A 14,044-nucleotide genomic window follows, 5' to 3' on the forward strand; every position below is an offset into this window, starting at 1 on the left:
GATAGATAGATAGACAGGAAGATGATAGAGATAGATTATGATAGATAGATAGATAGATAGATAGATACAGAGATAGATAGATACAGAGATAGATGATAGTTAACTAGATAAATAATAGACAGACAGACAGATAGACAGACGGACAGACACATAGATACATTGAGACAGAGGATGTGAATGAGGAGAACACTGAGGGTCGAGGACTCGGGCTTTAGACTCAGCTCCCAGCACTCCTGGCCTCCCAGCATAGTGACCCAGGTATAGATGGAAGCCTCCAGAACATCTTCAAAGATCTAAGACGTTTATGCTGACTGGCACGGCTGTGTGGCCTGCAGCAACTCACTCTACCTCTCTGAGGTTGAATTTGCTCCTATGCTAAGTAAGCTTCTTGACAGTGGGAGTGAGGGGTCAGCAGGGTCATGAGATGAGGCCTGAAAAACACCCATGAGGAGATGGAACGGGCAGAGAAAAATAGCTCACTGGGACATAACTACTTCACCTGCCATATTCACCGGCAGTCGGCTCACTGAGATGTAACCACCTCACCTGCCATATTCACTGGCAGTCAGCTCACTGAAACGGAACCGCCTCACCTGCCATCTTCCACGGCTCGTTCTCTTCTGATATGAGAAAGGCCCTCAGCTCTGCCTCCCTTTGATGGCTGGAGCTGACACTTGTTCTTACGGCTGCCCAGCATCCTTCCTAATATGTCCGTCCGCATGAGACAGATGAATGCATCTATATCCCCCAAGCAAACGTGTCCCCTCCCTGCCTCGGCAGGTCCCACCCAGGGCTAATCTCAAAAGCTGTTGGTGAAGTCAGGCTAGGCCTGGGGCTGCCGGCCTCAGCTTAGTCTGTGATGTGTGTATAGGGGAGGATGCTAGCGCGGGGTCCCCAGCCCCGTCAACACAGTAAGCACTTACGGGTGGGGTATCTCTCGTGGCGGCAGGCGAGGCGGAAGTCTTCGTCTTCACTCACATCCCCCTTCTCAATCCTGGAAAGAAATAAGAACACCACAAAGCTGGAAAGAGGGGACAGGCAGAGCTGTGGGCACCCAGGGCCTGAGGAGCACAGTGCCCACTTTCTACCTGTGCCCACAGATCTTTACGCGGGCCCTACGAGATGGATACCACTTTCCCATATATGGATAAGAAAATGAGGCATTCAGGGGACAACTAAGACACAATCAGTGAGCATTCACATGGCTAGGACACACACACACACACACACACACACACACACACACACGGGGAGGATAGGGAGGGAGAGAGAAGGGAAAGAAGGAGGAGGAAAAAGGGGGAGTGGAGGGAGAGAGGGAGGAGGGAGAAAGAGGATCATACTATACACATATATAAGAAAAATAAAGTCCTGCCAGTAGGTTGGTTGTTGTCAACTCCTGGCTGAGCCCAGTGGGTCTCTGCTTGGCTATTGATGGAAGCCAGCCATTAGGAGTTTTAAACCCCTTGTGGGCTAGCCTCGCACTCTCTCCTCATTTCCTCCCTTCCTCCTTCCTTTCTCACACAGTGCCAGGACCCGGGCTTCAGTTCTTGAAGCAACTATAGAGGCATTAGTGTTGTTATTACGAGCATAGCAGAGACCACAGTGTGGTGGCTGCTATCACTAATACAGCAATGACCACTGTGTCCACCAACACATAAGGAAAATGAGGTACAGGGTAGCTGGGAGCTGTACGGTCACACTGCCTTGTCACTGATGAACTGAACACCACAATTTGCCCCCACCCCGGCCCCAGTGTACCAGGTCTCCAGATGTCCAAAGTCTCTCTGCCCCTGTATTTTCCTGCTAGAAGCAGACACTCATCCCCAAAGGGCTACAGAAGGGTGGTCAAGCCCTCACCCCGACCGGCCTTAAGGCGTAACTCTTCCCTTTAAGGCACAAGCTCTGCTGCAGCTCTACAGAGCCTGCGGATACGGCACTTCACTGGAGACTCTGTCAGAACGGACTCTGTGAGAGGAAACCCGCTCTATAGAAGGGCGGCACAGGGGGCTGAGGCAAAGAGATCATGAGTTGGAAAGCAAGGCACCATCATCTCAATGAAGGTTAAGAGGAGGAAGAAGAAAAGTGAAGCAGAAGAACATGGTGCCGAGACCCAGCAGGCTAGGCCTTGACTCCCAGGTTGTCAGGTCCGGTGCCACCTCTGCCTCCAAGCCCCTGCTGTCCTCACACAGCAGATGTTCCTGGTCACAATCCCCCCCGCCCGGGACTTCTTCAAGCTCTTGTTTGAAAACAGCTGCAAATGTCACGAGGTGACCCATCTTTGATTTGAGTAGAAATTTCCTGGGAGATACATCGTCCTGTGTTCACCTTTTAAAGAATGGCAGGCGCTGTCACAGGAGACCTAGAAAAGTACCCTCAAGAGCTGACAGGGCCTCGGTGGAACCTGCACTCTGGCGGGTGGCAGGCGGGACCGGGCACCTTGGATGTGGCATATGCACCCTTCTGGGCCTCAGATCCCCTGGGTTGTGTCTCCACCTTGTTCTGACTGCTTAGATTTGCAATGTCCCTCTTCCTCCCCTCTCTTCCTCCCTCTGATGAGTAGATATACACTAGCTTTTGCTTAAGGCTGTGGCCAGCGCTGGACAAATTCATCAGTTGGTCCAGAATTTCCATCACCTCTTGCCCCGTAACTGTCAGTCGTCCCTCGTCTCAGCAGCAGCACGCTCTGTCACTGTGAAGGTCCTGTCACAGACGGGCACTTCTTTGCCATGTTGGTCCGTGTGCTCTTCTTCCACCCCAGTTAGCTCTCTTGCTGACATTTGCCTCAGGATTCTTGGCTTTTGTTTGTTTGTTTGGTTGGTTTTGAGACAAGGTCTCATTACATTAGCTGGCGTTGAACTTGAGATTCTCTCGCCTCTGGCCTCCTGAATGCGGATGAAAGACCTGCTCTTCCTTGTTTTGAAGGCAACAAAGGAAAGACTTAGAATTGTCAAGGCTCTGATCCAGGGTCAGTGGACCCACAGGCAGCTGCAGCCTCCTGCCCCAAAAGCCACTGAGTTGCTCTACCTGGGCCCAAGGGCAGTTATAACTGAAGCTGAGAGCCGTATCCTGAAAGTGAAGGAGTCACAGGGGAGGGTGGTAGTGCAGAGGTGCCAAGACCACCCACATCTGGCTCTCTAAGAGGAAGAAGATGCCAGAGCACTGCAGACTTCTGTGGACCGAGTTTTCTCATGTGGCCAGACAGACGGGGACCCATCATCAGCTTTCCTTCATTCCCTCACGCTCTCTATTGCACGATGTACCATCAGCGCCATCCTCAAAGCCAGCTTCCTTTCCCTGACCCAGTGTTTCCAGCCACTGCCTCCATCTGACCTATCTTTGAGAAAGGCTTCTTTCCTCTCTATTTTCAGCATGCCTTGAACACCCCTCCCCACCCACCAATCACCCCTGCGTGTGTGCACAGATGGGCTTGAACCTCCCAGCAATGCCAGCTGAAGAGCCTGCACAGGCGCCATGTCTTTTCTGTCACTCTGACGATGTTGGCAAACAGCACTGGTCTACAGGCGACACTTTGAGCAGCTGCCTGTCTGCTGGCCACATCGCCTCCTGGGATCCTGAGAGTGGCTATCTGCTCTGTTTTCGCAGTCCAGTGATTGCACAGATGCCACCTGAAGATGTGACTATGAGACTCTGAGAGGCAGGTCTTGGGTGTAGGGCTAGACTGTGCTTTTCTCACAGGCGCCATGGAAGCCCATACTGTGGTCCCCAGATTCCCGTTGAGTCTTGGAACATCTGCTAAGCCTGTGTCTTAGGCTTTGCAGAAAGGTAGTCGCGGGGCAGGACTCTCTCCAACACTTTCTCTCCCCAGCTCCTAGAAGTAGATAGGGGGTTCAGGAGGTGGCCATTTCTTCCAGATGTTGTCTCCAGATGTTCCTCCCACCCTTCCTCCATTGTTTCCTGCCTTAAGGATTACCCTCTGCTCTCTGCCTTCCCTTTCAGTGCTGCTGTAGATCAACAGTGTCGATGATGTCATCCTTGGAGCAGGGTGACGATGTGGCTTCTCCTGGGTGTCATCCCTAAAACCTGGGGACCACAGTCCTCCCCAGGAATAACAATTTTAAGGGTACCCCAGCCCAGAGCACTAGCTGCAAGGAGTCACTGGGAAGTCCCATCAAAGCCCCTTCAAAGGAATATGGGAAGGTAGAGCCAAGACTCAGAAGTCACAGATCCAGGAGACACTCTCAGAGGACAAAGAGCACACTGATTTTAAATGACCAATTTAGAAAGGAATGAAGGATAGAATTAGAAGAAATAAATGACCTCGTAGATAGCAAATTAAGATTCCATAACATTCCACCAAAAGGGCAGTTGCAAGAAAGGGGGAGGTAGATGGGTTTTAAAAAGATGTTATTTTCTACTTTTTTCTCCTTTCTTTTGCATGATAGAGTCATTTGGAATATAACAGGAAAGAGCAGTTCCCCACAGTGCTTACACTCTGGCCTGGTCTTTAGGGGTGGTTAATTTTGTCTCGTTTCTACAAAGAGGCCTGCAGATGCCTTGTGAATGGCAAGGGTAGAAATCATTCCCCTGAAATACAGGAACTCCCCAGTGTCAGTCCCATCAGATCACCAATTCTCCATCACACCTTTGATCTCCACAGGCTTCCTCCCACCGCAGGGCCCCAAGGACAGTGTGATGACCTTCTTATTTGTAGAAGACCCTTCCGCCATCATGGGGAGTGCTTCCACGGAGGAGGGACACAGCAGTCATCAGGCAGGGATGCCTGTGGTATGATCATGCATTCCTGCTCGAATGCCCAAAAAGCATGCAGATCAAAGACCCTGGGCAGGAAAAGAAGCAGGCAGAACACATGGGACATTTCTGTGATGTTCTGGGGACCCTGGAAGCCCAGTTAGTGATCTGGATAGAAAGGTGGGTCCGTTATTCTGATCACATCAGAGTGTTACAGAGCAATGGCTGCTGGGAGAATAGATTCTAGAGTCACAAAATGGCCAGGAAGACGTGAGGGGATTTCTGGATTCACCCACGTGAGTGTGAAGTGACTCAGCCTTACCCGAGTGACCAAGGGTGGAGGTGGGAGGAGAAAACTACAGCCACCCCACTTATCTACTAGAAGCACCCCGAGACCCCAGTGGGTCCTGAAGCCCAGGACTTTGCCAAATCCTATACAGCAGACTGTTTTCCCTCTGTACAAACCCATGAAAAAGTTAATTCATGAATCAGGCACAGTGAGAGAGTAACAACAAGATCTGGTAATAAAACATTAAAAACCTTTATTTCAAGACAGAATCTCACTATGTAGCCCAGGCTAACCTTGAATACACAATCTTCCTGCCTCCATCTCCCAAGGGTTGGAATTCTAAGTTTGTGTCTAGCTAAAAATAAAAGCACCAAGAACAAGAAGAAATTAAAAAATAACTATTTAAAACTTGGTCCAGGTCTTTAATTCTAGCACCCAGGAGGTAGAGGTAGGTGCATCTCTACGTGTCCAAGCTAGTCTGATCTATAGAGAGAGTTCCAGGCTAGCCAAGTCTATAAAGTGAGATGCTGGGGGGGGTGTATTTAAAGCTTATGGTGTGCTGGATTCTGTAAGTTTCCATGTGTTTCGGTGGCTCCCTAAAGCTGCAGAAGGGGCATGTAGTGAGGGATGCTGTGGGGGTTTAGTCACGAGGGAGTGGAACTGTTTGAGAAGGATCAGAAGGATTAGAAGGTGTGGCTTTGTTGGAGGAAGTGTGTAGGGGGTGGGATTGGAGGTTTCAAAAAGCTGACACTAAGCCCAGTGTTTCTGTTTGCTGCCTATGGATCAGGATGAAGCTCTCAACTGCTCTTCTAGTGCCAAGCTCCTGCCATGCTCCCTGCCGTGACAATCAAGGGCTAAGCCTCTGAAACTGTAAACCTGCCCCAATTAAATGCTTCCTTTTGTAAGCATTGCCTTGATCATGGTGTCTCTTCACAGCAAGAGAGAGAGCGGGGACTAAGAGAGAGGCCTAGTGTAGCTGTGGGGAGAATTCACTGCCTTGGGGTGAAGAAGAGCTGTGAGACCAGGGGCCCATCAGAACTTGACCATTCCAGCACACCTTTAACCTCAGCACTCGGGAGGCAGAGGCAGGTGGATCTCTGTGAGTTTGAGGCCAGCCTGGTCTACAGAGTGAGTTCCAGGACAGTCAGGCTATGCAGAGAAACCTTCTCAAAAAAAAAAAACCAGACCAAAACAAAACACACACAACGCCCCCCCCCAAAAAAAACCCACCAAAAACAAAAACAAAAGTAGGACTTGGCTATTCCATGTTTTCACCAGCTGGGACACCTACAAAAAGAGACGTGCAACCAGGACAGAGAGACAGTAAACTGGACTGGGTTTGGAGGGCAAGCACAGTGAGTGAGTTTGGCCATGTTGATAAAGATAACTTCGAGAAGCTGAAGTAGGAAGTACAACAGCAACAAGAAGTGGGCTCCTGAGATGTGGGGGTCCTTGGCCCTGTCATCACTGGGGGAAGAATAGGATGGCTGAGCCTGGCCCAACAAAGAGGTGAAGGAGGGCAGGAAACGAGAAAGCAGACAGTCCCTGCAGGGTCCACGCTCTGGTCTGATCTTTGTGTGTGGTCAGTTTTGCCATGCTGTTGTGTTTCAAAGTCCTACAAACACCTTGCAAACGGAAAGGCTAGAAATCACTCCCTGGAAAAGCATTAGGAAGCGTAGGAGGGGGACTGATGAGCGGGGTTGGCTGAAGGGAGGGTCTACAGAACCCGGGCAGCATATCTCTGAAGTCAGGGCTGGGCGATTATGCCACATAGAGTATGTTGAACTGTCTGCTGAGAGCGCCTCAGTGGGTCGAGGAGGGCCTGGGAGACAGATTGGTGTGGGTAGTGTCATGAGTGGGAAGTGAGAATGGGAGAGAAGCCTTCAATGCATCCCGGGAGAGTGGCAGAAGAAGGGACGGCGGTGGTGGGGGAGGACTCAGCACACCCTCTGGGACGGCTGAGCTGTGTGGTCACTCGGAAGGCAGAGGTTCCCTGCAACACCCAGAACAGCTTGCTTTGTGAGCATCTGGGAAACTCAGTGAGAGCTGGCTTCAGGGGACGGGCTTTTTCAACTGTTTCTACTCCATGTGACACACAGAGAAAGGAGACTTACTTAATGTGGCCACACTGGGAAGAGGCGCTAACACAGAAAAACTAAGAGACACACAAACACACACACTCTAAAAGTGTCCATCTTTGAGGCCCTGTGGCATGAGGCTTTTCTTAAGTTGAGGATGGGATATATGTATAACTAAGCAGGCCTGGTCAACACTGACCCATCATTGTCTGGGCTCTCGTCTGGTCTGGTCTACAAGGTGTTTGATAGGCCCACAGTGCCCTGTGACATCTCTCCTGGGAGACAAGCTGCTCCCTGGCTGCGCTAGACTTCAGCATGAGATTCCCAGGAAATTCCTTGGGGCCCATTCATTGCCTTAGTGAAAGGAGAGACCCGGTGTCTCTCTTCAGAGTCCCTTCTCTTCTGCTAGGATGGCTACAGGAATAGAAAACATTCAGATTGCAGGATGCCACTGGCCTCTTCCATAGGAAGGGGTATGAGTCCCCCTGCACAGGGGAGGTCTCTGAAGTGAACAAGGACAAGAGAGGATATGTTTACTAAATTTGGAGCTCTTGTTACCTACTGACCAGACTGGGAGGTAGGACACACACACATTCCAGCCAGACAACAGAACTCATCAGAGGTGAAGCAACTTGGTGGGGGTACTCATAACTGGGAAATGCAGGGTCATTCTATTTATTTTTATGTGTGTATATACATATTTATGAAATATGAATATATACATATATGTATATATTTATATTGAGACAGGGTCTCACTATGTAGACCATACCGGCCTTGAACGTACAGAGCTCTCCCTCCTTCTGCCTCCCAAGTGCTGGGACTAGACTAAAGCATTTGCCATTACATCCAGCTCTCTCTTTTAAAAAATGTATTTACTCTTCTTTTTAGACTGAGTCTCACTAAGTTGCTCTTGAACTTACTCTGTAGCCCAGTAAGGCTTCGAACTTGCCATCTTCGCCCTCAGAAGTATCCGAGTTTATAATCTGTGCCCAGCTTGCAGTCTGAATTCAAAGTCCGGTTCCACAAGGACTCAGGACTCAATGCAGGCTCAGAGCTAGAAGGGCGGCTGCCGTGGGAAACCCCGGCTGACCTGCTTTTAATTAACAATTCGTGCATTGCAGAGCCCTTGTGGCTCCAGGTGCTGGGACACGCTGGGAAGCAAGAACAAGCTGCTTTCAGAGGGAGAGGCTGACGCACAGGCAGGGAGCAGAGGCATAAGCATGTGCCTGTGTGAGTCATCAGGACAGTGGAGAAGCGGGAGGGGAGCAGGTGGCAGGAGGCTACCTCGAGTGGGGGCTCCGGGCTCCTTGCTTCTCACAGGCTGCTGCACCCACAGGGAGGCAGGGTGCTTGTTCAGCATGGCTGAGTTCTCTCCAGGCTCTGACCCCAACAGGTCTCATTTTCTCTCACATGCTGTTAAACCAAATCTGAGCATTTAAGTATTCAAGGGAACCCCGCTCTGCAAATATCTGCGCACCTCCAGCAGCTCCCACCCACTCCCCAGAGGCCAATTAAGACTCCCTCCTTGGGGACAGCAGGCAGCCCGACAGCAGGAGTGCTGAATTCCAGAGGCTTCCACAGACGGGGTGCCCACTCCCAGCTGCCAGTGATCAGGAGGCTGCATCAGCTAGCCTGCTGGCATCCTACTACCCCTACCCAGGAGAATGCTATGTGTTAACATGTGGGCACATGCATTTGTGTATATGTGCACTTACACACACACACACACACACACACACACACACACACACACACTCACAGCCTTCGTATACCAGACCCTGAACCCACTATTATCACAGGGGAGCAAAACGTTAGCATTTCCAGATGCCAAGGGCTCTGGATTCTCTCTTCGTGCGCAGAAGACCTGAGTTGCTGGGTGCCCAGAGTCAAGTTACACAGAAGTAGAGCGACAGATCAGCCCATGACACCCTTTGCTTCTCATCAGTCCTTCTGTGTGCCTTGCTGTCCCTGCTCTTGGCTGCCCTGCCCTGAAAAAGCCATGCAAAAAAGTCATCTGCTCTGAGCTTCTTGTAGGCAAAGAGCAGTACAAAAAGAAGAAGAAGAAGAAAATAGAACGGGGCAGCAGAGCTGAAACATTCTCCTTGGAGGGAAAGGAAATCAAATTTGATGAACCTCTGCATAATGTTAAGTTATGAATGTGCAAAGTGATATTCCGCACATATGCTGTGAAGCGCTCATCGTGGGTCTGAGCAGTCCAGGGCTGCAGGAGCTGGGGCTTGATGAGAAGCGACTGCCGGGGTGAGGTATGCATGGTATGAGCTGCACCCTCAGCAGTGCAGGGTGCAGTTTCCCCAGGTTGATTGTATTGAAGCGCAGTTGCAGTGCTAATGAGGCACGGGGGCGGGGCGGGGGCGGAGTTTCAGGTCATTCACCACAGCTTTAAGGGAGCACTGTCCCCTTCCAGTCCTGACTATGGATACCTGGGCTGTGACAAGCTCCTGACCATGCCGGGGGGGAATGAATGGTCTCCTCCCTGCCAGGACACTGCAGACAAGAAGGCTGGAGTTAAATGCTAAGCAAGAGGGAGGCAGCATCCATGCTTCTCTAGGATCGCTGGATCACCAGGAAAGCATCTCATGAGTTCCTAGTAGGTTTCAGGTACAATCCTGGGGGTCCGGGTACTGTAAGTGGCACACGGGTGATACTAGCCCCCAGCGTAGGTATGTGGGGCACACATGCAGAGAAGTGACCGGAAAGAGAGGTGAGCTGATGTGCATCCCAGATGGAGCACCGCAAGTGCAAAGCTCTGGGGTAGGGAAGTCTCTGAGCGCCCATGGGAGAAAGGAGGAGGCAGAGAAAGGTCTAGAATAATCAGAGATGGGCCCATCCTCTGTCATTTGGTATTCATACTCTACCTCTGCCTGAAAGTGCCTCATTGCCCCTCTGGTCCTCCACATGCCCTGAGGGCCTGCCTCTGGGGTACTCAGTCCTACCACTGAAAGTATTGCTTTTACCTCATTCTCTCCCCTCCCACCCCTTCCTACACCCCCATCTCACCCTGCACCCAAAGACCAGATATGGGACTCACCTGTCAGGTGGTTGCAAGATTCACAAGGAGAAGAGAAAGGGGACAAGGAAGGAGGGAGGGATCGGGAAAGATGTGCTCAAGCGCAGGCTCCCACTCTGGGCTCGGGCGCCACTGAGAGCAAGCTAGATGCAGTTTCTCCTATGCATAGGAGGCCCAGGCCTTTATCCACCACTGCTGACAGCCTTCTGGACATTCTAGCAGGTACTTGAGAAGGCTGACTCCCCAATCACAAAGACTCCTTCATCTGAGAGTCCCGTATACCTGCAGTAAGAGTCCCACTCCCACCCCCAGACACATAATGTCTGTAGCACTGGGCAGGCATGCCCACGGCTTCAGAACACCTGTGTGGACATGAACAGGTACCTGGGTTTGGTGTTAAGTCTGCTTCTTCCCAATGAGCAGCCTGATCCTCGGGGACATGACCAGCTTGAAAAGATTCAAACATTGAGCTGCACAGACCTGAGCCCACATCCTCCATTGCTGTGTGGTTTTAAATAAGTGTCTTCACATCTCTGAGTCTCATCTATCACATGAAGCTAGTGGTGCTCACTGGGAGACCAAAAGGATGGTGTTAGATGCCTAGACACAGAACCCAGCATAGCTGGCGGGCTCTGTCTTGGACTCCACTCAGGGGAAAGTGGTGTGGGCTGTGGTGAAGCTTATTGGAGAGTAGCGTTAGCATATGTGAGACATTTGGTTCCACCCTCAGCACTGGGGAAAACAGAAGCAGCCGGGGGACACTGAGAATGGAGACCCCAGGCTGAGTCCGCTCTTCTTATATTCCCACAGTATAGGAGCCCAGGCAGGATGTGCTGTGTGTGGTCAAGACAGGAGGCAGAGCGCTTCTGCCTTACCTCAGCTGTCACCAGCCACTGCCAGCCTAGGAGGTGGGTAGAGGAGGACAGCACTGGCCATGCTGGGTGGGGCCCACTTCCTGGGCAGAAAGAGGCAGTAAGGTGTGCAGGGTCTTTTATGGCCCAGAAGAGATTCCAGCAGCTAAAGCCAGGTAAGGCGGTACTAGATTGTAGCCCACCCCAGGAATGACTTTGGATGGAGCTAGGAAATAAGAATGAGGTCGGTTCAGAACCAATGAACGAAGGCAGGACAAGAGGCACCCCAAATACCAGGGGTCCCCCAGATGATTCTGAGGGTCTTCAGAAGAACAGGTGAGAGGAGTCCGGCCTACTTGGGGTCTCCAGCTTCTAAAATCCTGACATCCATCCTCTACCCTAAGTCTGCCATCCTGCCATGTATTACTCCTTCCATCAATCTACCCATCTAACTCACCTACCCCTTTGCTTCTCTGCTCATCCACCTACCCACCCAATCACCTAATGGTCTAGTCACTCAATTACCCATCTGTTCATCCAACAACTTACCTGTCTATCCATCCATCCTTCCATTCACCTGTGTATGTGTCCAACACTGACCTACCTCATTCACCATCTGCCCATCTACCTTATCTACCCGCCAACTCACTTATCTGTCCATATACGCATTCGTCCATCTATCTACTACCATCTACTCATTTACCTACTTATCCAGATTTTAACCATTCAACTGCCCATCTATCCATCCAAGCATTCAGCAACCACTCACCCATCCATCCATCAATCTGTCCAACCATCCATCCATCCGTCCGTCTGTCCGTCCATCAATCCATTCACTTATCTATCTCGCCACCCACCCACTATTTGTTGCCACCCATGTTATTCCCAGATCACTTCTGAATACACAGGTGATCAGGGTTCGTCCTTTACCTTGAGAAGTCACCAACCTCTGGTGACATCACCAACCCTACTGCTGGATCCTTTCACACAGCACCATTGCAGGGCCCAAGAAAGAAGTCATCACAGTTCAGCCTTCTGGTCATAGCTGAAGTAGCCCAGGGCTGAATGGCTACCACATGCATGTTGTTTCTTTCTGAGTTTTCTATAATCTGGTCACATAAGTCCTAAGCAACCATTTTTTTTTAAAAAAAAGATGTATTTATTTATTATGTATAGTGTTCTGCCTGAAGGTGTCCCTGCACACCAGAAGAGGGCACCAGATCTCATAGATGGTTGTGAGCCACCATGTGGTTGTTGGGAACTGAACTTAGGATTTCTGGAAGGGCAGTTTAACCTCTTAACCTCTGAGCAATCTCTCCAACACACAATCTTAAATTCACAAAACTTTTGAAATCCCAGAAATCCCAAAGTCCATACTATCTCTTACCCAGCTTGTCCCAGCTCCAAGATCACCTCAGGCAGACCATTTGCTCCAGTCTTGACTGGGGTCTTGGGAATACTGAAGTCAGGCCCTGGACTTCAGAAGCCTAGCACTATCCAGACATATGCACTGACCTCTCCCGGAAGTACTTGATAGCCTCAGGATCTATGAAGGTCGGCTCCTCCCGGTAGCCCTGCTCAAAAACCTTGCGCTTGTGCCGGAACTCAATGACTGTCTTGGTGTAGGAGTTGAGCGTAGTGACAGACGCCGCCATGCAGCAGGTAAATGAACCCCAGGCCAAGCTGCCAAGAGACCAGAAGAGAGATGCCACAGTGAGGGTGGGCAGGGACAAGGAGCCTCATCACACACATTTGTCTACCTAGCACAGCTCCAAGCCCTCAGGCCTGGTTCCCACTCGACTTTGATCTGGGGGAGTTATAGCGGTCTTCACATTGTACAAAGACACATTGTTCAGCCATTATTGTGAGAGCAAGGAGAGAGAACCAGGGACAGTTTTCCAGAACACAGTGATGACCAATACTGGTCCTGGTAGGATGAAAAAGTCCTGGCCAGAGAAGAACATTCTAGAAAGAAGGAGCAGTACATGCAAAGGCATGGAGGCATGAGGCAGCAGGATGCATAAACACACTGCGGGAGGCAGCGATTCTGGAGTGGGGAAGACTGGAGATACTGAAGTTAGTGCTGGAGAAGGCGGTGGGGCATGTTTAGCTTGAGGGTTAAGTTGCCTTTGCTCTAAGATGCTCCTGGAAAATATACTTGGACTTTGTGCCATGCACCCCTCACACCCAGTCTTGTGGCTAGCATGGATGTTGCAGGAATTAATGCGCCAGACTAGTGGCTGACATGCTGAGGAGCTCAGAAGAGGCTTGCTACCATTACTGCCATCACTGGACAGGCATTCCAACTCCTGCTTCTTTACGACCCAGAGTTCAAGTTCTCCCTCTAGGAGATGGAGCTCTGACGTCCTGCTCGGATGTCCACTCCATATCTTTCCCCCTGTAGCTGCACTGCTTGGCCGCTCTACCCGTTGAGGGCACCGAACGAGTCACAGAGTCAGACCACCTGGCTCCAGTCCCACCGGCCTGATTTCCACCCAGGCTGCTGATCTCTTCTGATCTCATTCCACGAGCTCCTTTCTGCTGTCTCAGCACCGCAGTACCTGAGAGCTCTAGGCTTTACCTGCCACCAGCCTACCTGGAGCCCTCTGAACACGGCCATTCCTCGTGCCCTCTTATCAGGGCAGCCCTGCTTTCTTCTTGACAACAGCCTTGGCAAATCCCAGAAGGAAAGTCAAAGAAAAGCCTGCAGATTTGGCCTTTCTCAAGTGGATCTTCAATAATCACTTATTTCCGTTCACGCCTAACTCACTAATAGATTCCTCACATCTCTTGGAGCTAATTTAGATCTTCTAGAAGCCTGGAGTGTCTATAATAGAAAGTTTTAAGGTGTCAGCCTCTCTAAGGACTTTCATGCCTATTAAAAGGTTCAATATGTTACACATAGGGTAGGGGGCAGGGAGAGAGACAGAGAGACATAGAGACACAATGAGAGACAGAGAAAGGGAAGGTGGGAGGGAGGGAAGGAGGGAGGGAAGGAGGGAGGGAGAGAGACAAAGACAGAAAGAGAGACACACACACACACAGAGAGAGAGAGAGAGAGAGAGAGAGAGAGAGAGAGAGAGAG

At 50.7% G+C, this 14,044-nt stretch overlaps 1 protein-coding gene across 2 annotated transcripts in view; it reads right to left on the minus strand.

The window, feature by feature from the left end:
- Positions 1-14,044, minus strand: part of Gsg1l (GSG1 like) — a 205,189-nt gene that overhangs the window by 12,365 nt on the left and 178,780 nt on the right. Inside the window, exons 5-6 of one of the 2 annotated variants that reach the window (XM_013347743.2) lie at positions 12,475-12,642; positions 924-994 (exon numbers count right to left, since the gene is read on the minus strand). In XM_013347743.2, coding sequence (XP_013203197.2) covers positions 924-994; positions 12,475-12,642 — 239 coding nt within the window. The remainder of the gene's footprint in view (positions 1-923; positions 995-12,474; positions 12,643-14,044) is intronic. The other variant, XM_026781551.1, reaches the window with a different exon arrangement.

This window comes from Microtus ochrogaster, chromosome 8 (genome assembly GCF_000317375.1).
Source record: "Microtus ochrogaster isolate Prairie Vole_2 chromosome 8, MicOch1.0, whole genome shotgun sequence".
Classification (NCBI taxonomy): Eukaryota; Metazoa; Chordata; class Mammalia; order Rodentia; family Cricetidae; genus Microtus; species Microtus ochrogaster.